Here is a 26278-nt window from a genome sequence, read left to right as displayed (position 1 = left end):
AAAATCAGAGAAAGATTTGGAAATATATCGGAATAAACTCTTAAATCTTGGTGGAAATATTTGTATGTAAATTTGTTGATATGTTGATTCTAATATCAATATCGATACTAGTTGCTTCAATGAAAATGATGAAAATTTTAAATTAGATAAAATATAAGAATTTCTTCAATATTTAACCGATATATTAGAAATATCGACGAAATTTAAGAACTTCTCCGGGGAAGTTTCTCCTTTTCATATCTTTTTCTGATAACATTCTGCACAAGAGTTTCTCCATAACGATTTTTTTTTCTTGACAAAGAATAAAAAAAATATGAATTTTATTTTGCAATAAAAAAAAGAGGGATATTTTTCATTTTCCACAATTAAATAAAGAAAAACTCAAATCTCCCTCCGACCCTTCTCCTTCAATCCAAAAACCGTTACACTGAACACACCAGAATGCTCACTTTCTCCAAACCCACCCGCCGCCACCCTGCCGCCCATCATGCACCCAAAGCCCCGACCCACTAAACCCCCAAACCCGACCCGATGACTCAAAACCGGCCGTCTTGGTCCATCGATCCTGAGCTGGATGGGATCGACCTCGACCCCTCCGACTTCGCTGCCTCCGTCGCCCTCAAGAAAGTCCCCAACGGCGACGTTTTCGAGGCCTCACGTGCCGGCGATGTTGACCGCCTCGCGTACCTGTTGGACTCCGGAGTCAACGTGAACGCACGTGACCAGTGGGACTCGGTGGCACTCTACTACGCGTGCCTCGCCGGACACCTCGAGGCCGCCCGGATGCTGCTCGAGAACGGCGCCATATGCTCCGAGCACACCTTCGACGGCGACCGCTGCCACTACGCCGCACTTAATTTGAAGGTGCGGAAGCTATTGAAGGCGTTTGAGGCCAGGCCCCCGCCGCTGAACCCCTTACAGGCCGCCATGAGGGAGACCTTCTTGGGATGCGGGGCGAATAGGGCTTATTTGGAGCAGGCAGATGATGCCCACATTGAAATTTCAGGTATTTTGCTTGTTTATTGTGTGAATTGGTGCTTGCAATTGAATGGTTTGAAAATCGAAATGTTGGTTTCTAAATTGGAATGGGTCGGTTTCGAATTCCGCAAGAAGTAATGGGTTGGTTTCAAAAATTTAACAAGAAGTAATGGGTTGGTGTTAATTGTTAGCTGAGGGGTTGTGAAATGCTTGCTTTTGAAATGTTGGCTATCTAGTATCAATGAGGAGTAAATGGGTTACGAGAACTCTAGTGTAGGTAAGACAAAGAATTTCGTAGTTCATTTCTTGAGTCTTGGCCAATGTAGTGTGAGGATTGGCTTTTGTAAAACATAGTTAGCATGTAAAACATAGTTAGCATGAAGCTTGAGACACCCCTTTGTGTTCTTATTCAGTAGTGAAGAGTTGTTAAAGTATTCGTCTTTCTATTTTCGTTTCTGTTTTCGGAAATGTAAGGATAAGGAAGATGTCATTGGCTCTAACTTTCTGAAATCTAAATGTATTGATTAATGCTCTTCATTTTCATTTATGTTAACGCCAGCCAGGACATGCTACTAAATAAGGCGTAAAAGTGTACGGCTTTCTGTTTTCGTTTCTGTTTTCTGAAATTTAAGGATAAGGAAGATGTCATTGGCTCTAACTTTCTGAAATCTAAATGTGTTGATTAATGCTTTTCGTTTTCATATATGTCAACGCCAGTCAGGACATGTTGTATAACATATTTTTCATTCACAAGCGATATGCATGTTAAGTGACAATGGGGCATTTGATGGTCCTGAGTAGGTTTTCAATCCAACGATGGGTCCAGTTTCAACTACTTCCCTCCAGATGTGATATTTTATGTTCAAGGTAGAGCCATCGAAGCTCACAGAGTCATCTTAAGTGCCCGTTCACCATTTTTCAGAAGAAAGTTTGTGACTGATTGGAAGCATCGCAAAGAAGTAAGATTTGCAAGGGAGAAATTGTCGTATCCTGCTTTATACAGTCTCATCCATTTCTTTTACTCGGACAGACTAGAGGTTGCTGTAGATGATATGGAGGATGTTGCGAGGATCTGCAAAGTATGTAAATGTGAATCTTTACAAAGGATTCTAGGGAAAGAACTGATTCACCAAAAATATGCCGATTACAAATCATTAAGTGAGATAGACAGCTCTAAAAAACGGTTCATCTTACAAGGCCTGTTTCTTCCTGAAGAAGATCGGCTTCCTGCTTCCTTGCATAAGATCCTTGAGGTTTCTCTTGCTATTTCTACCCGGCAACCCAAACTGAACAATGGGATCGAAGAATTAATATCTTATGCTGGTACCATGCAAATCAATGATTTTGAAAATGATCTTGCGGATGTTTGTGTAAGAGTTGATAAAAAGAATTTCCGATGCCATCAAGTGGTTCTAGCATCAAGATCGGAATATTTTAAAGCAAGATTATCCCGTATGATGGACTTTCATGAAGGGAAAGATGACACGCCCATTGATACCCTTCCATGTCTTGAGGAACATGATTTGAGCACAGAAGCATTTGAGAAAATGATCGAGTATATGTAAGTGTTCCTTTTTCTTTTTCCTGAAGGAGAATAATCATAGTGTCAGAAATGAATTAGAGTGTTATGAAGTAAATATACTCCAGGAATTTGGTATTTCAGCTATTTGTTTGATCAATACGATGGCCAGAAATTTAGTACCTAGTCAGCATTCTTGTACTGTTGTGCCATCAACTATGTTTTAGTTCTTTGGATTGTTTGTGTCAGGCAACTTATTTTGACTCTTTGGTTGGTTCAGGTACACGGACGAATTGAAGGATATAGACCCTGATCAGGTAGCTTAGATATTAATTGGAGCTTCTAGCATCAAAGAAATAATAGAAAATTAATAAAAAGCCCCTCACAACTTTTTTTATTCAAAAACGCTTAAAACAACTTGTTTTTATCACCTTTTTCTATTACCAAGGACTTTTTTTTTCAAAACCCTCATTAAGTGTGTTTCCCTTTTTTTTGTCTCTTAATAATTAGAGAAGTTGTCCAAGTGTTTTTTCGATAAAAAAAAGTTTTGTGAGGGACTTTTTATTAGTTCTCCAAAGAAATAATGGATCTTGTAACCTTATTGAAAAGAAAGTTTCTGTTATGTTTTTAGTCTAATAATCGTCGTCAACTGAGCAGGCCGGGGAATTATTTGATGCTGCTGCTAGATATTTACTGTTTCCTCTTAAACGTGCGGTAGCTGATGTACTACTGCCGCACCTGGAAGAGGCCGCACCTGGAGAACTGTGCCATTGGCTGCAATTGTCAGACATGTATGGTGCTCCTTTATCCCCTACTCCTATGATCGTTAGCCTTGAACTCAGACATGTTACAATCATATGATAATCACATTTGTGTGCAGGTACGATGTGCCGAAGATAAGGGAATTTTGCCTCGATACCATAGCTTGTAATTTTGAGGCATTTGCCGAAATGAGTGAGTTCCGAGCAATGCTGTTGACTCTGCCTCCACCATCCGGGGATTCATCATTGCGGACTACTGTTCCAAGCGCACCAGGAACTGAAGTCAATACGGACCAGTGCAACCTTCTCGATGACTTGCGAGAAAAATGGCTTGAAGCTGAAGCTGCTGAGCTTGACAAGAGAGACGAGAGTGCGTTAATTTTCGACAAACGCCTCGAGATGCTCATGGTTGTCGCAGAACGAGAAAAATCCGATGGTTTTGCCAACGACGGTATTCCTAATGGTCCTAGAACATCTTTATACCCTTATGCTACTGCCCCCATGTCAAGTGAACAAGAACATGAATACGTAGACTAGCCAATTTTGTTTCCTTATCCATTTGATGGATGGAACATTTTTTTTCGAAAGGAAGAGTGGAAAGAAACATTATGAATAAAACATGTTTGTACATTTGTTTCTTTTGTATCTCTTGGTCGTCGGAGCATGTAATTCCATACATTTTTTTTTAGTTTTACAAATATAATTTGAGTGATTTTTTTCTTTCTGGGAAATTGGGTGAAATGAAGATTTGACAATTCTCAATTGCTAAAGTGATCTAAATCTCTCAGCGATATTATGCAGGTGGTGGATTCATTAATTAGGGTCTCTCTCTCTTTATCTCATGATTGTGGTGGTGGGGTGGCGATGATGGAGATAAAGGTGGCAGTCATAGTAAGGGTGGCAATGATGTTTATGGCAATGACGATGTCGGCGGCGGCGACGGTAGTGATAGTTTTGGCGGTGGGTATGGAGAAGATGGTTATGGTTAGGTGGTGGTGTAAGTAGTGATAATGATAATAGTTCATTAGCATTATGGTGGATGGTGAAGTATATCTTCATAGAATTGAGAAAAAAGAAATCTATTAAAATCTTTACTCAAAGTTCATCAAAATCCATGACCTTTTAAAATCTTTTAAAATAAATTAAAAACACTTGGATTTTTGTATACTTACAAAAAGTCAACTAAATACCACGAGATTTCATAAACTAATTAAAAGTTGTAAAAAGTCTATTCAATACAAGGTGACTTTTGTTGACTCCATAGAACATCTGTAAAGAAAATGTCAAATTTAAAACATTAAATTAATATTTGATGGCTTATGTGGCAATTTGACATTTTGTACAATTTTTTTATCCAACCGATATGTCAAATAATAATGTCATTCTAAAAGTTTTTAATCACCTTGTGGGGTCCATTAATGTAGGCAACCAATCAAATTCTTAAAATACACAACATTTATTATATTTCCATTAAATCTATGAAAAAAATATTAAATGGATTTGACAGTAGAAGGCTTTGCCTTCAATTGACTAAGCGCCACTTAGGAAATTGAAGGCTCAGTTGGAGAAAGTTTGCTGCCAATTTTTAATGTTATATACCTATGTGTCAGTTTTGATATCTTATTTGGAGATGCTCTAAAAAGTCTATATTAAATACACTTGAATTTAAGAGTAAAGAAAAGTGCATAATACAACTCCTTAATGTAGATTAAGGTAGAATATCGTTTGTATTAAAAAAGAAAACCAATCAAAATCAAATGGCAACAATATCAATTAAAAAGAATAATAGTTTACAAAAAGTAAAAGAATGGTGAACAAAAAATGATTTCTCTCTAATAAAAATTTACAAAACTCCTTCCTTTTACTTTTATGTGTTTTACAAGACACTTAACAAGAGAAAGTCTGATAACTGCAACCAAGTTTCCCCTTATTCCTCCTCTCTGGAAACAAAAAAACTGAAATGTGAAGGACTGGGGATATATCCTATCACCTTTCGTCATAAGTGCCGGTTTTTCCATTTTCGACCTTCGAGGGATTCTCGTGTTCTGTCTGTGGGGAGGTATGGTTTGAAGCAGCTTTGTCCATGGACAAATTAGAGACTGCACTTGCCAAAGCTGCTTCCTTCTCGCCATCAGCAGAAGCTGTAGGGGACCCGTCAGGAGTGGTAAGGTTTGATTCCGCCTCCCCTCCCGGTTGCTGCAGACTCCAGTACATGATGCTTGCAGTCAAAGTAAGCATCATCTTCTGGTTTACCTGTCATACCAGAGCACACAACGGTTAAATTTGGGTGTTTTCTTATACCAACTAATCAATAATCCGCTGAAGAAGGTAGGTTTGGGTTAAAACCAGTTTTCAACTGAATAATCAGTTTGAACATAAACAGAAACATATGAGAAATAAAAATGACTTAATCAGAGGCCAGACGGGACAGAAAGTACTCGATGTTTTCATATATTCGAGTCAAGATGAAACAGATGAGTATGTATAAATATTTTGATCAACTCTAATACTCATACCTCTATAATGTCCTCTGGTAACAAGAAAATGGAGCAACCTAGCTTTCTGGCCACACTGATTATATACGTTGCATTCAACTTCTTATCTTCCTCTGCAATATTGATGATAATGAAGTTAAAAACTTGAGAGGTAACAAGAAGAACATGGCGTAGGAGTGAAACGTTTCCCACTGTAATTATATGTACATGTTCATGTCAAATTGTTGATCCCTACGAAGCCAAAAACCTGCTAGCTCGACACAATAACATTTTAGCAAGTACAATGTAATAAGTGTACAAACAATATTGTAAGAAAAAACCTTCATGAACAACAAAAATTAGCATACCAGTTTCCCCCTTTGTGGCAAGACTCCAATTCACCACCCTTGGCTCCACAGAACTAAGAAGCTCGAGGAAGAAGACTCCACTTGAGAGATTTTTATCCTAATATTTGAAAGTTCAGTAAAAACAAAACCAGAAATAAAAACTGAATCACCAACCATGGGATCATAGCTGTCAGTGAAAACGGCTATTGTCAACTTAATTACCTTGAAACTCTCCACTTGGGAGTTTCTACCCGCCTTCTTAACTTTTTTGTTCGCCCAATTTAGAATGTCGGCATCAGTAATCTCTTTACCCGCTTTATCTTGGGAGTGGGATCTCAAGTTTCTCAAGAGTTGAAGCATACTAAACCTCATCAACTGCCATAAAAATGCTGCAGAGGTAGAAAATTTGATAAGTTATCACTTGCATCATAAAAAGTATGAATTGACAAAAAGGCCATGGCCACAGTTTGTCTTCGCACAACCAGAAACAAAAACTTCGGTCTTTTATTTTTGTCAAGTCAATCAGAAAACGTATAGCTCTAAGAAAGTAACATAACTTTTAAGGTTTGCTTGGATACAAAAATTGAATATTGCGGTCATAACAAGATAGAACATTAAAGAAAAAAACTCTTCAAACTTACCAAGTACGAGCTTCTTATTTCCTTGCACAATGTCATTCCCTGCTACATTCACAAGGGAGAAATTTAATTGCTTTCCAATCTCTATAACTTGGTTGGCGTTCTCGACTTTTCTAAATGGCATTTTTATTGGAGGCTTTGATGCCTTCTTCCAGTTGACTGATCCTGAAGAAATTTTGTCAAGCACTTCTAAAAGAACCCATCTGCACGCACAAGTGAGATGCATTAACCACAGGTCAACCAGGCACAACATGTATGTGCTTCGAAGGGGTAAGTGTGAGAAGGAATTGAAAATCTCACCCATTTCTGACATCTTCGAAAAGATTATTGACATAGGTAGCAGTTCCAAGACTGTTAATCCACAGCCGGAAGCATCTCTCTTCTCGAGAAGTTTCAGCATCATCTGTCATCATCTCAGCAAAGGACATTTTTTTACTATCAGCAGACAGGCCATTTCTGCAATAAGAACGCCACACAGGATTAACACAGCATAATTAATTTGCAATAGAGAAAGCCAGATTTGCTAGCTCAAACTAAAGCACTTGTGAAATACTGTTTCTTGCCTGTGCTGGAAAATTTGTGCAACAAATGCAAGGTTAAGATTTGGTGAGCCCTCAACAATGTCTTTCGGAGTAAGGTATCTTTTGCAATCCAATTTCTCTGCTTGCTCAAGAACCAGGTTTGCTCTTGCTGTAGGATCTTTCATATCCAAGGCAGCGGGGCCCGAGTGCTCTGGTGCAAGAGCATTAAGCAGGTAAGCATAAGCCTCTCCATCCTGAAAATGTGTTGAGATTATTACATGATCATGATGACAAGAAAAAACTCAACAGACTTTAAAACAAAAAGAAATCATGTCGGAAGTTTTCTGAAGAATATTGTTTTTATTTATAAGCCAGCAACAAATTCTAGTTGCAAGAGTGTCAAATAAGATACGATGTATATATAATACATATAAAATCTTCTTCCTCCTAATTGATAATCTAGTGATCAGTTTACTGGAAACCAGAAGTACAATTGTAACACCAATGCTATTTGGTTTATGCATAAAATGCTTATAATTACTAAAGTGGTCAACTCGCTCTTACCTTTACATCAGAAGAAAAGTTTGTGACTTGCTTTTCGTAGCCAGCTTTCTTCAGATGAAAATTCATCCATTTTAGTAGAACCTTATCGGGTGGCAGACCCAAGAGCTCCTCTACATCCTGTCCACTAGCACAATAGCTCAGGTAAGTTTGTGTGTTCATCCACAAACATAGCAAAGTGTAAATTGAGATCATCCACCCTTATTCAACGGAGGATAAAAGGGAAACAAATAAAAAAAGTTTGACCTGGCTGTCATCCACCAATTCCACGAGTTGTGGAGTTTTCTTCAGATTGAGATCAGCTAACAGTTGAATCTGATATTGCCACCACATGAAAAAACAAGTTACAGATTAAGCCTGGACAGCCCAAATCTTGAATCATTGTGGTTTCTATGACCTAAAAGACACAAGAAAAAGGCAAAAAAGATTTCGTATAGCATACCTTGATTATTTGAGAAATCAAGCCAAGTACAAGATGGGGCTGCAAATTAAGAATAAGGAGAAAACGAGCTAACTCAGGACAACGGGAAAGTAACAATAAAATTCCAATAGGTAGCTGGCAGTGTTCAACTTACTCTTGCTTCAACCAAGTCCTGTGTGCCAATATTAACTACAGTACAGCCGATAGCCTTTGCAGAATTAAGACAAAGGGTATGGTTCTCATTCCTCTCCCACGGATTAAGGACTGCTTTAGTGTTGATAGCTCGCTCATCTATAGTCCCAGGAACAGCTATATTGATAAGCTTACTACATCAAGCAACTAAAATAATTAAGAAACTCGAATATATCAGCTGACTCTACTGAGTAGAAAATTATTCAGTGGTTCTGGCTCCCCTACCAGAGTAGTACTCCATCTTTTGCAAGATCAAATAGAGCATTTGTAGATGGATCCAAGGGAAGATACTTCTTCAAGAATGGATCTTCTGCCAGGTAGCCATTAATGTGGGCAACATAAGAAGACTTCTCAGATGTATTAATTGCGTGGTGAACCGTTGTTGTGGTTGCCTTGAGAAAGGAAGATTGTTTTGAACCACCAGATTTTGCATTTGCACGCGCTTGCAAATTCAAATGTGCCTGCCATTTAGCAAATCTCATTCCATTGTGTCTAACAAGAATTAGAAAATGATGTACAGTCATAAGGAACAAAACTGAAAATGCATGTTCAATAATCTCATTTAAATGAAGGAGAAATGGAAGACTTTGCTCCATACTCGAAAACTCACCCGAAGATAGGACTCAAAATCAGTATCTTCGCCAGTGTCCTTGCCCGACTCCAACAAGATTGATTTAATCTCATCTTCATTAAACATTTCACTGAAAGCCTTCAATTTCGCAAAAACAGGCGGCAAATCTCCCAATGTGACTCGACCAGACTGATTCCTTATCGAAAGAAACTAAAACCAATGCAACCAATTCCACATATCACCACAAAATTGCCAAATGATCATATAATTTCTCCAAAATAACATATACAGCTTAAAAATTGAACAAAAAACAAAATGCATATATTTGTTAAGAAATAGAAAAAAGCTTACTTTCGATTTGAGGGTGCGAAGCTCGACTTGAGTGAATTGGCTCTGCAGCCATGTGTCAGAAACAATAACTCCTTCAAACGCAGACATGTTCCCCTTTGTGCCAAATTCCCGGTACAAAAAAACTCAAACACTGAATTCCCAGAAATAAAAATCACATATTTCAATCTTCAAATATCCATAAAGATCACAACGTTCGACATTTTAGCATGGAATTATTTATCTGGCAACAGCAGAAACACAAACTAGATCGATATATGAAGAGAACCCAATTGAGGAATCATATCACAGATGTAAACTACCATGCACGTCGATCAAAAAACGCGTTTTTAAGATTGACCCAGCAATCTAATCGTACAGTAACGGACATAAACCAACAAAAGAATCAAAACCCACGTCCGGGAATGGGGTGTACCTGACGGACACTCAGAAAACAAAACCGAAATTGATAGACTTTCTCATCGTTTCTGCAGAACTTTGGATGTTCTTCAGAGAGAGAGAGAAATATTTGTGTATAGATTTGATGAAAGGGAAGAAGCGAAAGTGAGAGAAGGAGAGAAAAACGTGTAGGCGAAAGGACGCGCGGAGAGCCAGGCGGAAGGCAAGTTAGATTAGGAAAATGGAAAAAGCAGAGGAGATGCCATGTCTCTGTATAAGGAGTGTGAGAATGTCTAATAATATTTTGAGGGAAAAGGGAACACAAAAACCATTCATTTTCCGTGGGAACGTCCGTTTGGCATCTTCTATAAATTTCAAATAATTTATTGTGCTTCCTTCTAAGTAAACACATTATTGTGAGCACTATCGTATGTCGGAAAGTTATAAAATTTTACATTGGTCAGTAAAGAGTTTGTTCACATTGGTTGCTTGTTGATTTAAGGAACGTTTGATAACTATTTTATTTTTTATTTTTTATTTTTTGTCAGTATTCAGTTTTAAGAAAAATAAAAACTGAAAACAAAGGCCAAATGTTGAACAATTTTAATTTTTGTAAAAACTTAATTTGAAACGAGTTACTAAATAAGATTTCAGTTTTCAATTTTAAAAAAGTGAAAACTGAAAACAAAATGATTCTCAAACAATAAGAATTCAAAACAAGATTTCATTCTTACCACATTTGCATATATTACTCCTTCATTTGAGTGTCTAGTGAACTTCTGCCTTAGCTTAACCCCGTGTGGGCCTCCCGCTAGGGCCCACTATGCCAAAAGCGAGAGAAACCTCATTTCTCTTTTTCCTTTTTTACACCCCCACGTCGCCACACAGGAGGAACATGGGAATGTAAAAAAGAGGATCCTATCAACCTGTTCCACCCTAGGATAATAAGCTCATAAACTCAGTCTTACTTCACCATAGTTTGAAAAGGCAGGTGGTGTCATAAGCAAAAGTAAGGGCAGGTTCATAGCATGACTCATGGTTGGAGATATATCCCATCTACCCAAGTTATCTCCCAAGTCTCATAATGAGTGCGATACTGAGATAAAAATATAAACTCGATGACACTTAAAGATGGGAAAATATACTTCGTGATATTCACGTCTTTAAATATACTTTGTGACACACAAGTCTTTCTCCTCGTAAAGATCAATTTAGCGAGCAATGCTTAATCTTTTTTCTACGCAACATGTTTCTCAATGAGACACAGTGAAAACCTCAGAAGAAGCAAAAAACAGTAGGCGATCCCCAAAACATGAAAAATCTCACATATATTTATGTATAACTTGTAAGCCACGCAACACAATATTTAAATTAAAAGTACAATCATTTTTCACTGCATAAAGAGCAGCAGATCAAACAAAATCCCATTTACTCAGGTAATAAAAGAACTCAAATTCTCATACACAGAGATATTCTGTACCACATATGTCCACGAAAAAATAGTTTCAAATCAAGCAATCGAACGAAAATAACTGAATCGACCCTCATAACATAACTTAAAAACAATGTTCGATCAAAGGTAAAGTCTCTCACAAGATCAAAGCCAGGCCACCTGAGACTGCCAAAAGCAAGTGACCCCAAATGCCCCAGCTGATAATCCTGTAAGACGAAGATTTTCCCGGTGAAGATCCTCGAGATGAGCCTCCGTCAGCGGTTGGAGCATCTGCAGCTGGTGCAATGTCAGGAGCTGGTGCTGGAGCTGGGGTTGGAGGAATGTCAGTACCAAAGATTGCCTCGGGTAGAAGAACCTTGTCAACTTGGTAAACTGCAACAGGATCTGTCGAGTACACGCTGCTGCTCACTTTTGTGTTTGACCATCCTGAGGTAAGGTGCGGAGAGCCTGAAGCATCAGTGAAGTTCAAAGTGTAATCTCCGCCGGCAAAGGTAGGAATCGGGCTTGATTCACTGAGGTTTTTGAAGTCAGCTAGAGTGTAGTAATGCGGCAAGGCATGGAATAAGATGACGGACTTGAGCTGGTCAGCGGTGAGATTGGACAAAGAGGGCTTCTTAAGAGCTGTGAAGGCACTGTCACTTGGGACAAAGATAGTGATGCCTTCCTCGGTTTTGTTGGCTTGGTCTTGGAAGGTCTCAAGCACTTTGGTAGACTGAAGGTAGTTAAGGAAGGTGTGGAAGGGGCCGGCCACGGTGAGTAAAGCCGTGAGGTTCACGAAATCTGGCGCTGGGGCTGGGGCTGGAGTAGGGCTGAAAGAGGGAGAGGGAGGTTTGGCTTTTTGAGCATATGCTGCTGAAGAACACAGAAGCAGTAGCATGCAAACCACAGGAAGTTCCATTTCGTCCAAAAATCTTGATAGTACTATTTGGTATGGTAAACACTCTCCAAATTCCTGCAATAATAAATTCCAAATAGTGAATTAAAATCTCAGTTTAACAAGACATGCAAGGTGCTAAAATACCAATTAACCACTGCTATGAAACAAATGCCAATTAATCAGAGTGTGAATAGTAGAAACTCTTCAGTTTACTCCAAGATCCAAACTTTTCACCTTTCCATTGCACTAGAACTAATTTTCCACAAAAACCAGTTTTCTAACTCTTGGAAAGAGTAAGAAAAACACAATGAGCCAGATCTTGATTTACAGTAAAAATATTTGTAAAAACAGGATAATTACCCATTAGAGATCTAATGGATTACACTGAAAGAACAGATGCAACAGTAAATGAAGCTGCAATGCAGAAACAAGAAATGCAGGTGAAAATAATTTAGAAAATGACCCAATTCCCTGTTTGTGAACCCAGAAAATAAATTAAAAAATGGGAAAAAAGAAGAAGATCAAAACTTCAGTTTCTATGAAGCAATGATTCACCTTTCCCACACTCACTAGAGGTTTCTCAGTAAAACCCAATTCAACAAATCACTAGAAGAACAAGAGGAAAGACTCCACATTCAAACAATGCACACCAACATATTAGGTAGATCAGTTCAAATCAGAATAATACATCACAGCATATCAGAGAGATACACACACATACAATAACACTTAATACAACAGATAATGAAGTAAAGCAGTAAACTTTCAGAAGCTCAAAGAAGTGTAATTGAACACACAAAATCCTGAAAAAAAAATAGTGGCACTGACCTCTCAGAGCAGAGGAACTTAGAGAGAATGGAGGTTGGGAATGCAATTAAAGAGTGAAATGTGATGAGGGTATATAAGGTGAGAGATGGGGGGTTTTGTTGGTGAGATAAAAACCAAAGAAAATGTGGGAGTGGGGAATGGAACCGGCTGGTGCAACGGTGGTGGTGGTGTGAAGAGATGTAAAGATGGAAAGTGTGGGGTAATGCTTAGCAAACTGAGGATGCTTCTTAACATGTACAAGTACTTTAATTGGGATGACTTTCACGTACAAGAGGGGGAGAGAGAGAGAGAGAGAGAGAGAGAGAGAGAGAGAGAGAGAGAAAGAGAGGTAGGGTGGGATTTCTAAATCACTTCATCTAATCAGTTTTTAAATGCATTGAAAACTTTCTCCTACATTTTCTCATTAAACTATCGTGTCATGCTACTTTAAGCTACGTTGGCAACAAGTCTCGTTCATAATTATTTATTTATATTAGCGCAAGTTAATAATTTACACTATCCATCATCGCAAAAATGAAAAAAAAAATTAATTCAGTGCCGACCTATATTAGGGGATGCAATCCAATGTTCCCATGAGGAAATGCTCAATTCCTTGAGCCCCCAATTCAGTTTTTCTCATACGTTGCATCTCAGCTAATGTAAGTTGTTGATTATGCTCAATAGTAAGAGCACCAAGAACTCGTCTTGGCTAACATTCTTTTTATTTCATGGGGATATTAGTATCATATTAGTTGAACAATATTAATTGTGTACACATAAAGACCTATTTTTTGTATTTGTGTTGTGTCTTCGCGTCATAGGACATGTTGACACCCTAGTTTGAGCAGTTGCTTATGCTTTGTAACTGGGTTTTTCTGTTCGCTCACTCTTTGCTTGAGTAACTTGTTGGTATTTACTTGGGTGGTAAATTATAGGGTAGGAACTAGGAGAAGGACAAAGTAACTAACTTTTACTGTATCAACCAACTCCAAGCAAAGGAATGAGTATGTAGAAGTACTTCTACATCCATTGACATCAAGTCCTTGGTAATGCAGATGAAGTGGATGTGAGTCGAAAAATGTGCATATTTGCCTCTTTTTGTTTAAAGGTTTGATTTGTTGAAAGGATACACATGGTCAAATTGAAAAAAGAGATTCTCACTTCTTTACCTTTTGTTGGATTTCATTTTTCTAGCTCAAGTTTTGATGATTAATTACTTTGAAGCAAAAGAAACTGTAAAAGTAAAACTAAAGTATAAGTAATGGTTCAAATTCAGTAAAAAAATGAAGGCATTTCAGCTATAATAGTCTTAGAGATTGGCATATATAATTCCTCAATTTAGTACATGAGATTTGAAATCAATATAAGTGATTCCTGAGTTCGTCTACCAGTAATTATTTTGGTCATTCCGTGAAAAATCTTTGTTAAATAAGAACAAAAAAAAATACAAACATATCCTCAATTTAATAAACAATGGCCAAAATGATTTGACAAAAAACTAGGGTTTTTGTCATTTTAATTTTATTTACCAGAGATTTTTCATAGAATGACAAAAATGATTGATAGTGGACAAACTTATGGACTAATTCTATCGATTTTAAATCTAACGGACCAAAATGAGAATTTAAGTCAATCTCATGAACAATTTTGGCTAAAAAAACCAAAATGCAATATGTATAGTTCAAGCAACAATTGTTAGGTCAACGCTTATTTTTTGTTACATTAATCAAATACACATCCTAATTAGGACTCACTACTCGCTGTCTCATTACTTGAACCCCAAACGATGGCAAGAAAAACGAGTCTGAAAAACTTGTACGATGCGTGATCTAAATCTCATAGTGAGAAGCAAGAGGTTTGTAAATCAATAGTTAAGAACGTTTATCATCACACTCGAAGTCCAGCGTTCGAATCTTTTCTCCTATTTGGACCAACAGGCATCGGCTGTCCGGTTGTTCCAAATTCCCCCGGTGTCAACCGGTACCAATGATTCGGTAAACACGCGCACTCCCGCACGAGAAACTACCGCCACGCCGTAAATATTGGCGACCCATTACACAAGAAAATACGATGCTGTTTCGCCGCCGACAGAGACACCACGCGACACATGCCCAAGATTAGGCATCTATACAAACATGATAAAATAATGAGACCCTAAAATCATTATTAATCTCTCGTCCAAAATAATATAATCATCTTAATCTATTACATAATCATAATTATTTTAATTTTGTTTTAAAGGAAAAGTTATTACTAATTGTGTTGTATATTAATAGCTGACTTTTTAACTAAAATGATCTCTGAGATTGTCATAACTTCTCATTTTGGTTCGTGACGTTTGAAATCAATAAAACTGGTTTCCGAGTTGTCCACAATTCAATCCTGTTAGTCATTTCTTGAAAAATCTTTGTTAAATAAGGATTAGAATCACAAAAATACACTCAATTTAATAGGCAATGAGCCAAAATGATTTGACAAAAAACGAGATTATTTTTGTCATTTTTCCTTATTTAACTGTGATTATTCGCGGAACAATCAAAATGATTAACGGTAAATAAACTCAAAGACGAGCTCTATCAATTTTAAATTTCAAGGATTAAAGTGAAGAGTTATACCAATTTCAAAAATCATTTTAGCTAAAAAAAACCTTAATATCAAGATGATCAAACCATCGCCATCATTGAACAAGAGAAAAGTAATCGATACTCTATTATTGTAATAACTTTTCTAATATTCAGATTAGCATTAACCAACTCTTATCTGATAATATTTTTTTTTATTTTTATTTTTTTTATAAAGATTTCAACAATTTACTCACATTGCGACTGCAAAATACCACAATTAGATATCGAACTCATTCTAAACGTATATCTGTATATCATCTTTGTCGCAACTATGTATCGAAATTGTAAAACACATTGTTGATTTACTATTGCGATCCGATTTACCAAGCTAGAAATAATAAATATATTTAATTTTTTAAAATGTAATCACTTTAAACTGGTAGATTAAGTCTTAGATATTTAAGAGGCATGTGAAACCCATTGGTATTTGCGGTCAAATCAGGTAGTTTATTTTGTTAATCATTTTAAGAGGTATGGGATTTGTCTTCTACTTGGGGAAAGGTGTGATGGCAATTTTTAATCACACCAATTAGTTGGCTACGAGCAGTGTTTTTGCACATGATCCTCGTTTAATTAACTAACCAACATTGTAATCTCAACTTTTTAAAATTGTTTTTTTTTATTTGAGTCAGATTCTAAATTAAATCTAATAAATTATAAAGAGAAAGATTCCAACATAAATATAAGAGGCAAACTTGCTTAAGGAATTGGGTTTAAATCTAATTGTCTATTTATGATAATTTTATTGAATCATGAATAGAAGACCAAATCGTCTTTTTAACAAAAAGAGTTCTCATAATATAATAGGGATCAATATTATAAATAGGAGGAGAGTTTCATGAGTTTCGGCCTCTTCAAATATTTAGAAAGCAACTACAAATAATCCATAAGCTAGTTAATAATTAATTTTCTTTTGACCCTACTTGTTCGGATGGGTGTTCACCCCAAAGTGCTCCCGGATTGCATGCATACATTCATAAGTAACTTAGTGCTACACGGCAAGTGAAGAAAAGAGAGAGGTTGTACCAAGAAATGGAGAAGATAAGGTCATCCCAAGGTAAATTCTATTTATAAGTCCTTAGCGCAAGTATTAAGCAAGTAAACTACCTTTAAATCAATGATTTTATCACACTTTGAAAGGAAGGTATCCATCCTAAATGCAAGGACAGCTCCTATTGGCAGAAGATGTTAACCTAGTAGAAGGCGTGTGGAGGAAGACTTCTAGTGTCATGTTGGTTAGGATATTATATTCGTCATCTTGCACTCAAGTTCAAATCCCTTTATATGTAAATTAGAGCAAATAAAAGTGAAGGCTTATTAGTTGAATTACCTCATGAAACTGCCATTTAGTCTCAATTTACACTTTAAAACTGGTTTTGTCTCACTTTACCTATAAAACTGCCTTTTTCTACTCGTTTGGTCTCATTTCACCCAATTTCATTAAAGAAACGTTAAATTCAAGCCTAATAAATCATTAAATTCAAGTCTAATAAATCATTAAATTCCTTTATCTTCTTTCATAAACCCTAATTTGTTTCGCAAAGAAGATCATTCAACTAAACTGAAGGGCTGGATGGAGGCAAGACAAAGAGCTGTTGTAAAAAGTGAAATGTCCAAAATACCCTTGAATTTAATGTTTCTTTAATGGAGTGGAGGTGAAGTGAGACCAAAAGAGTTGAAAATAACAGCTTCAGGGGGCAAAGTACAACAAAACTGGTTTCGAGAAGTAAATTGAGACTAAATGGCAATTTCAGGAGGCTATCCATTCAGTTAATAAGCCTTCAAGTGAATTAGAACATATCTTAGTCAAAAGCCCTACTCTCACGTTGGTTTGGCTAAAGTCTAAGCAAGGTCTGCATCCTAAGCATCAATTAACATGGACCTGGTTGCATTTTCCAACTAAATTAAGCATAAATTGCTTGCATTTCTCCATTTGGTAGGAAGAAAGTAGAAAAACAATGGCGAAGTCAATAAACATTGAAAGTGGACAAGAATATGAGGGATGAGTGAAGAGGTGGGAAGAAGATGGTGGGTTATTGTCAGAGTGCAGAAAGCAGATAGGATGCCCTAATCAAGCTGATTCAGGCAAATCTCTTTCTGATAAAACAATGGCAGTTCCTTTCAGTTGTGGTTATTCATCTTTCAAATCTTCTTGCACCTACCATTAAATAAAGGATTGACAGAATGTGACAGCCTGAAAGTGACTGGCTATGAAACCCTAGCTTCAACTTAGAAATGGGGCATCTTGCATCAGGATTTCAACTCAACAACTCTTGTTTTTTCTTCAATTTTTTTATACTGGCGATGTTAGGGAGGAGGAAATCGAGCCTAGGACTTCAAGTGCAGGGTAAAAGCTTTTAATTGCTTGAGATTCAAGTCTTGTTGCCAACAACTCGTTTGAGTGTGAGTTTTGAGATACAAGCACTTGTCACCAACCCATTGGAAACTATGCATTTTTAATTGAAGATGTTAATTAAGAGTCAAGACTAGCTTAAGTATACTTCATTCTCCAAATAAGTTTCCAAATTTCGATTCTCTTTTGCGTGGGAGAAACAATTAGGGGCGATTTGGATGGAGCAATTCCAAACAGTCGCCTTCACAATATAATATGACCAGGAATGAAGTATTAAGTAATTCCCAAAATCCGGTAGAATAAAGAATATAAATAAGCAATGAAGAAAACAAATTTAAATGCATCCAACACAGAGCACCAATGCTTTAGAACCACAATCAAGCTCACCTTTTATTGCAGGCAGTAACCAAAGAATCCCCTAAAAAAACACACTCTCTCGCTTTCTTTGCAATCCAATGTTACGAAAATTAACAAACTTAGCATAACCATGGAAGTAAGTAATATTTGGGAATCATTAACCGGAAAAAACCTTAAACTAACTGCGGTGTAAAGAACGTCAGCCGTGTGAGAACATCAGCTGAATGGAAGAGATATGCTAGCACTCAGTGGGAAATTATCTGTTTATTTAGCCCATTCCTTTCGAATATCGAAGGTGTAATTGATCTCCAAGTAGCACTTGTTATCATCGTCAAGAAACTGCAATAACAGAAAGACAACAAAATGAGACTTTGTAGTGGCGACTATATTACTGCAGTCAACTGTTTATTTAGCCAATGATTCTGAGTGAAAATCCTAAGATACTTCAACTAGGCTTACCTTTGATCTTGCAGAATATGAACCTCTGGCAAACATGCCAGAAGGCGTGGTGTCTTCCGGCATCACATGTATGTAAGGCTCTTGCTGAGGACTGAAAGTTCCAATCATCTCTTTTGTGCTGTCAACTGAAATTAAAATCCTCGTGAATGGAACAGTTCAAGTGCACAATATTTCTTTTTACAGGAACAATCAGAATAAAGATAGACACGGCTTACCCTTGACACCAGTTTTCCAAACAGTGTTGGTGTACTTGAGGCCGGATACAATGTTATTGCTAACTTGGAAGGAGAACTTCAGGTTATGCGGACTACCTTCTTTCAGCGTGAACCATAAGCCTTTGGGTTTCCCATCTCCCGGAATATCAAGAACAATGTCAGGTCTACCAGGAGAAAGGATTGAAAGCTGAATGAACTTCACTTCTGGTTCAAGAGTTTCTGTTGTAAAAGAGGGGAAATAATTACTATGTGCAAGAAAGGAACAAAAAACAATCGAGACAAGAGAGGAACCTATAAAGGAAAATGAATCAATACAAATTTATAGTCTCCGTGAAGAGTAAAAATATTAGAAACAGATAGTTCAACCAAATTCTCAATTCTAAATATACATCCTTACCATGAAATTAGTAAACACTAAACAGTGCTGTTTTTGTAGAATTCTATAAAGATAGTATCACTCATGTCGCCAGATTGACAATTTCATCTCTACATTGCAAAAGTCTACAAGATTGAAGGTAAAAGATTCCGAAAATGTTCTAGTAAATGACAGATAGGTGAAGAATCACTAGTTTCTCATAAATGTGGCCAATAATTGACAGTTTCATCTTGACATTTCACAAGTTTACAAGATTGGAGGCAAAAGATTCCCAAAAATGTTCGAGAGATAGGTGAAGAATCACTAGTTGTCAAAGTTAAAAAATATGATTGTTTTACTATTAAGTTCAGATACATGCCTTATGCTGCAAGATACACATATGCAAAAAGGAAGAAGTGGAAGAATAAGCTCTAAAGTGTTCACAGACAGCAACATGTAATCACAGGTTTACGAGAAAGTTGAATTCTGTGATTGGCAATGTAGAACTGATATTCATTTTACGATCATGATTCTTGATAACACTGTTCATTCAAACGGAAAATACTACAAATTATGCATAATAATTCTAAAGAATGATTTCTTTTTGGTATATTATAGGCTGCATAAAGCGATTTCATCGTGTGTGTGTACAAGTGAGCTTATAGCCTGAGCACAACGTCTCTGAGATGATCCTTGTTCTATCTTCTTCATATATATGCAACATGACAATTCATGGTAGAATCATAACCAAAATAATGAAAGCATATACAAATTCTCACATGAAAATTTTCTTCAGAAACAAGCTTAACAAGAACAGTGACTTAAGTAATGATACGCGTTAAGTACTTAAGATGCAAACATTATTAGGATACGAAATCATATTACTGTACAGGAAAAGGAAAGGACATCCAATAAAAGTAGAAAAGAAAAAGGGGTTAAAGGAAAGTTACACTTTAATTATTTCCAATTAGTTACCAACCACTTTGATCATTGGCAATCATCAACAGTGAAATATTAAAGTCAAAGGGAATGAAATTTAATAAAATTCTAGTAAAAATAAAAAATCTGTGCTGATGAAATGAATTTTCATACCTCCAACATTCTCAAAATCTACAGCCCCAAGAAGCTGCTCCTTCCACCTCCTCAAACTCTCATCATCCTAAACAACAATGTCAACCAACAATGCAGCAAACAAACAAAAGTCAACAACCCAACAATATTACATAAATAAAATAAAATAATTGTAAAAAGAAGCAATTTCTGTGCCATTAATTGAGCAGAAAAAACAGACCTTATCCTTCTCAATCTGTTCTTTGAGAGTGCACTGAGGACCCAACTGAATTTTACTGCTTCCCTCTTCGTCTTCCTCCTCCTCAGCCGCAGAAACAGAAGTCTCACTCATCTGCCTCCCAATCCCCTCCACTCCTTCACTATCTGTATCATCCTGGTTTTCTTTCTTTGTTTTTTTGTCACTCTTCTCTCCTCCCCCCATCTTCTTGGAACTTGAAATAGCTCCAAAATCCAGAAACTTATCAACTCATCAACCGCCACAAAAGAAACCCACCTAGCTACGGCGAATTGCAGTAGAACTGAACAAACCCATTACACCAAAAACAGAGTTCAAGGTTCTTGCTTTGTGAATTGGAGAGAATATGGAAGAAACCCAGGTGGGGAATTGGGGAAGAAATGGCAGAAAGAATATGTGTTTTGGGGACAACCCAATAAAGGAAATAATCGTCTGTGTGTTGGGGAACACACAAGAAATAAGACCCTGAAAGCACAAAAAGGGAGAGAAAGAACAAGGCGGAAGGGAAAAATTGGCTTTTTTGTCTCCTATTGCTTTTTCTGTGGTGGGTGGTTGTTGAATTTCTCAAAAGGGGTGAGAGAGATTGAGGATGATTTGTCAAACTGAGTGAGAATTGGTCCTGTGGTGATCCGAAATATGAGTGAGAGAGAGAGGGGGGGGGGGGGGGGGGGGGGGGGGGGAGAGACAACGTGTAGGTCACTAATGCAGAAATTTATGGAGATATTGGGGAATGTAAAGTGAATGGAGAATTATATGTATGTTCTGCTCTGAACATTATCCCTTTATCCCCTGCATGTATAGGGATTTAGGATTTATTGTAGGGACCCACTTGCCATTGAAAGAAATGTAGTCCCCACTCATGAACGTGTCTTCTCTTTTAATTTTCTTATTAGGGGATGCTAATCAATGCTTGTTACTAGAGAAATAATATTGGTAAGGTTGCAAGGTGTTGGATAGAATTGCACCTTTTACTTGTGAAAAATGATAAATGATAAGTCATTTCATGCATTGTGATCTCCACATACATCAATGACCAGAAGTCATTCAAGCGCCTATAAGTAACTAATCCAAACATAATCTATTTAACATCAAACTTCACGATCAATTAGACCAAAAGTTTAATTTGTTGCAATATCAAAACATCATGGTGTAAATTGATAAAGCTAAACTTAGTGACTCATTTTCAAAAGCGTAACACACAATTTTACAATTGTCAAAGCATTATAAAAAAAAAAAAAAAAATCTGAACAAACAATCTACATTAATCTAGTTTAGCAATAATCTAGTTTAAATTCTCCTTTGACGAAAATCAAATTTAAAACCTCTTATTTATAAATGAAAAAAAATATCATTAAATTATAATATTAAACGGTAAAACATAAAAATTATAACCGTCAATGGTGCCACTGCCATGGCAGACTCTTTTGGAAGGTTGGAACCATGGCTGACATAAAAGGCTTTGTATTGCAGGTGAAAAGGCATAAACCCAATCTGTATGCTTTATGGGCTTCATTGCATCTCTCTAGAGGCCATATGGTCCTACAGTCCATGACTTTCTCACAACCTCTTTAAGCCCCCAAGACCGAGGGATTAAATACCATTTTGTCGACAGCTCTTCCTCCGTTAGCTCTCTTTACCCATCGTTTTATCTCTCTACGACAAGCAAGAGCCTTCATGCATGCACGCGTCCACAACGAACACAAACGGCGACCTCACGAGTCACACCTCTCGAATCACCATCCGACACCAACGACGACAACATAGATGATAAGGACGACGAAGATGACAACCATTTGTCCAATACTAATTCGAGCTGGAATTGAGAATTTCGTGGGCGATTTTGGCGTGCTCAATGGGGCCGTAAGTCGGAAAAGGATCGACCGGGAGGTTGGTGCCGCCGATGTTCGAGTAAGATTGAGGGAAAGAGTTCTTATGGTGGCAGAAGGAGCAGAACCAGATGCGAGAAGAAGCTGAATCAGTCTTCCTATTTTGTTTTTTGTTGTATTTCTTTGATAAATTTATGTTATGGCTTTTGGCCTTTAATGATATTCCAATTCCAAAAAATGATGTTAGAGGTATCGACTTCAAGTGCTTTAAGGTGCCGTCGAGATTTAATCAAGATGTCGTCGAGATGCATTCGATACGCCGTCGAGATGTCGATGAGTATTTGGGCATAGGGTTTCGAAACCTCTCATTATACTGTAAATTTAATCAAAATTAATAACTGATTGGGTTTAATTGCGCCAAGAACACGAATTTTGTTTAGTGAAGGTTTGTGTTGCCGTGGTCTGAATAGTAATGAAGTGTTTGGGTACTTGGGTAGTGACGATTTTCTATTTAATTTAGAATATAGAGATAGCTATCACTTACTAGATGCAGTTTGATTTAAAACTTTAGAAAAACATTTAATTTAATTAATGTCAATTCATGTAAAAAAATTAGTTGCTTGGGAAAGTTTTTTTTGAACAAATGATTTTTTTTTTTTTTTCAACAAGCGATATTATATATACTAAGGAGAGGGGGTGGGCTTAGCCTCACAATGGGCTAGAAATAATGTGGTTCAAACTCGCTTTTAGCGAGAATCGAACCGAGGACATTTCACTTACAAGTGAAGAGGAATACCACTAGACCATAGTGCTAAGTGGTTGAACAAACGATATTATCTACACTAAGGAGAGGGGGTCAGTTTAGCCTAACAATGAGTTAACAATAATGTGGTTCAAATTTCCTTTTGTTAGAATCAAACTAAAAACCTCTTACTCACAAGTGAAGAGGAATAACACTTAGTACTAGCGACAATGGATTGGGAAAGTTAAAAAAAGTGGAAAAAAAAAAAAAAAAAGTAAATGTGGGTGCATATGAGAGAGAGAGGGTGAGTTTAGCGTATTGATAGGATGATATAGTTGTGAGGTTCAAAAAAAAAAAAAAAAAAAAAAAGAGAACAAAAACTTGTTTGTGCGAAATTACTTTAATGCCTACATTTTTGTCATTTCTAATATTTTCTTTCAGTTATGTATAAAGAATATAATAGTAATTTCATTGATTTTTTTTTTTGTTGAGCAGAGATAATTCTATTAATATGTAGTTTAAATTAGTATATGCAGAAGAAATAGCCCTAAGTTTTTCTTGTTTTATGAGAACTCTTTTCTCTCTTGTTTTGGTGAGAGCTCTTCCTTGGGAACTTATCTATGTTTTTGTTTGGAATTTCCTGATCCGACTTCCGTTCAGCCATTGGCTCTAATGTGGCCATGGTCATTGGCAACCTCTTGTCTGTTTCCCTTCTTTTTTGCTTTTGTATCCCTTGCTATACTGATAGATCATTCATCCTGTTTGCATTCGTTTTAACTTGCAGTCCTAAACTCCGATTTCCACCTTATTTCCACTCCGATCTTCAAATTACATGTTCTTCTTCCCCTTCCTCCATGTTTCTAACAACTGATTTCCACTCACTTCTCCTAATTCTTTCCACCTTGTTTCTCTCTCTATTTCCGTTTCATCCTTTTTCTCATGCCCCCAACTCGCTCCATTCCCCCTTGTTTTCACACCAATCTCGATATGGAACTATATCTCCTAACCGTGCTTTGACATGAATTTTTCAGAAGGTGTGTAGAACTCTGGCTCGGGTGTTTACACCACCACCTATTACTTGTGTGCCTTTATTGGCACACATGCCTGTGGTTTTCCTGTCGGCTTCCCCATTGGTTTCCTTCGTTTAATGGTGGGGGATCGTATGGTTCTATTTCGAGGATGATAGAGCTCTGCGTTTTCTCATTCCGTGGCCTTTGTTTGGTCAGACCTTAGCCTGCATTGTGGTTGATGATCTCTCCGTTGCTATGGTGATGACAGGGGCATAAATTACTTAGGTTTTTTTGTTTGTTTGCTTTTTGTGATGGGCCCTTTGCTGATTTTGGGTACTGTTTTTTAAGTTTGAAGTCCTACTTTACTTTGTGCTTGATTTGTTGTATTTAGGCCTTTTTTTTTTATTGGTATCTGTTCTTTGATGGTAATGACTTTTACCCTTTCACCAATTTTTTTTTTCATCTTGTTTTACTCAATTCAAACTCTGATTCTGGATTCAGCTTCGTAAAACTGTATAAAGTAGATAAAGAAACAACATTTTTCACCTTAAAAATATTGGGAAGTTGGCACTAACAATGGATTTCCTAAGTTTAATTGATGGTTTGTAATAAGGCTAATAGAGCAAATTCCCTATTTGAATCTTATGACATTAAATGCATGTAGTTCTATACATTTGAATAACTAAATGATTTTCGATTTGAATGACATGTTTTTACAGATGAACATCAATTGAAGAGTGAGAAATTGAATGGTTCCGAGTATAAAATTTATACATCATTTGTAATAGATGAGATAAGTGAGTATTATCCATTGAGGAAGAGAGAAAGTGGGCATAACATGATTGTTGTTGCAAATGTAAGGGTAGATGAGACACGGGAGGATGAGCGATGAGAAGGCTAAGAGGGGATGGGAAAAAAAAAAGAGGGGGGGGGGTGGAAGGGTAGAGAAGGATAGAAGGTAGGGAGGACATGAAGAAGGTGAGAAAGACTGCCACTAGCCCCAAGTCAAAGCAAGGGGCCACGGCTATGGAGTTCCTGGATCCTAAGGGGTTTTTTTTTTGAGAATGAGAGAAAGCAGGCTTAGAGATAGAAAGGGTCTTTTTTATTTTATTTTATGCAACGGCGTGTGATGACTTGTGGTGGATTGCCCTGATTAATATGACATATTTCTTCAACTCATTGCATGTTAGTAGCTATAATTATCAAGAATGCTAGGTGATAATTGTATGTGATGACATATGTTATTAGTACAAGAGGTAGCTTACGGAGGAAGCTTAGCGGTTATTGGACGTAGTTACTATAAATAACTAATTGCATGGTTCGAAGAGGGGTTAATAAGAATTAGCAATTCTTTACAGAAATCTCTCTCTCTCTCTCTCTCTCTCTCTCTCTCTCTCTCTTTCTCTCTCTCTCGTACTAAATTGTTCTTGATCTTTCTGTAAGCTTCTAAGTTGATTATGATGGTATCTAGAGCTTACGATTCACCTGTGGATTAGAGAGTTCTTGATTGACGGGCGCTTGATTTCGCTACGGGTTGTAAGGTTTCTTGGATATTGATCTTTGTTCTTGAGCTGTTAATTTCTTGTGAATCTGTTGTTTTCTGGTGGAAATTTGGCATATGTTCTGTTTCTGTTGATGTATGGGTAGTTCTTACGTTTATTTTTTTTTATTTTTTTGCCACAGTCGGTGAATTCAGATCTGCAATTTTTAGTTCTTTATGGTTTCTTTGTACTTTTTGTTGCTAAGGCCGATGCCGTAGTAGTGATTGATTGTTAAGAATATAAGTAAAGGCCAATGCCATATAAGTGAAAGTCGATACCATATTAGTGAAGGCCAATGCCAAGATTTGTGGTGAAATTTGTTTAGTGTTCTTGATATATTTGTGAAGGCCAATTGCCCAAATATATTGTTTCCGTGTTGATTGCTAAAGATCTGTGCTTGTTCTTGATAATTCAGTATGACTAATTCTCAAATCAAGATTGAAGGAATTTTGGGGATGTTAACAATTAGGCTAGGATATACAAATTACTCCAAATGGGCATATCAATTTAGGTCAGTACTCAAGGGTTATAAGTTGTTTGACCATTTTGATGGAACTTTAGTTTGTCCTCCCAAATTTGATATCAATACTGATATAGGCGTTACAAAAGAAATTACAAAGGCTTTTCAGGAATGGGAACAAACT

General features: G+C 36.9%; 4 protein-coding genes across 4 annotated transcripts; 1 reads left to right on the top strand and 3 right to left on the bottom strand.

Moving 5' to 3' along the window:
- The first annotated feature begins 329 nt into the window (after positions 1 to 329).
- LOC137708517 (BTB/POZ domain-containing protein At2g04740) lies at positions 330 to 3978 on the top strand. Its single transcript, XM_068447613.1, has 5 exons — positions 330 to 1006; positions 1780 to 2539; positions 2778 to 2814; positions 3155 to 3288; positions 3378 to 3978. Exons 1-5 carry the CDS (start codon positions 532 to 534, stop codon positions 3793 to 3795), a joined length of 1824 nt encoding a protein of 607 aa, XP_068303714.1. The 5' UTR covers positions 330 to 531; the 3' UTR covers positions 3796 to 3978.
- A 1054-nt stretch (positions 3979 to 5032) lies between these two features.
- Positions 5033 to 9421, bottom strand: LOC137709532 (fimbrin-5-like). The gene is made up of 14 exons (XM_068448618.1): positions 9335 to 9421; positions 9023 to 9193; positions 8638 to 8873; positions 8375 to 8546; positions 8242 to 8280; positions 8046 to 8114; positions 7803 to 7919; positions 7281 to 7492; positions 7018 to 7173; positions 6721 to 6920; positions 6302 to 6468; positions 6101 to 6197; positions 5775 to 5866; positions 5033 to 5511 (listed from the first exon to the last, which is right to left on the bottom strand). The coding sequence occupies exons 1-14, from the start codon at positions 9419 to 9421 to the stop codon at positions 5245 to 5247; spliced, it is 2082 nt and encodes a 693-aa protein (XP_068304719.1). The 3' UTR covers positions 5033 to 5244.
- A 1617-nt stretch (positions 9422 to 11038) lies between these two features.
- LOC137749195 (fasciclin-like arabinogalactan protein 7) lies at positions 11039 to 13048 on the bottom strand. The gene is made up of 2 exons (XM_068489310.1): positions 12868 to 13048; positions 11039 to 12114 (listed from the first exon to the last, which is right to left on the bottom strand). Exon 2 carries the CDS (start codon positions 12058 to 12060, stop codon positions 11299 to 11301), a length of 762 nt encoding a protein of 253 aa, XP_068345411.1. The 5' UTR covers positions 12061 to 12114; positions 12868 to 13048; the 3' UTR covers positions 11039 to 11298.
- Positions 13049 to 18096: 5048 nt separating this feature from the next.
- On the bottom strand, positions 18097 to 21173 carry LOC137749168 (rho GDP-dissociation inhibitor 1-like). Its single transcript, XM_068489281.1, has 5 exons — positions 20501 to 21173; positions 20302 to 20368; positions 18855 to 19073; positions 18640 to 18764; positions 18097 to 18519 (listed from the first exon to the last, which is right to left on the bottom strand). The coding sequence occupies exons 1-5, from the start codon at positions 20699 to 20701 to the stop codon at positions 18445 to 18447; spliced, it is 687 nt and encodes a 228-aa protein (XP_068345382.1). The 5' UTR covers positions 20702 to 21173; the 3' UTR covers positions 18097 to 18444.
- Between the last annotated feature and the right edge of the window lie 5105 nt (positions 21174 to 26278).

The sequence above is a fragment of the Pyrus communis genome, chromosome 11 (assembly GCF_963583255.1).
Source record: "Pyrus communis chromosome 11, drPyrComm1.1, whole genome shotgun sequence".
In the NCBI taxonomy this organism is placed as follows: domain Eukaryota; kingdom Viridiplantae; phylum Streptophyta; class Magnoliopsida; order Rosales; family Rosaceae; genus Pyrus; species Pyrus communis.
This window is presented reverse-complemented; position numbering and strand designations above follow the sequence as displayed.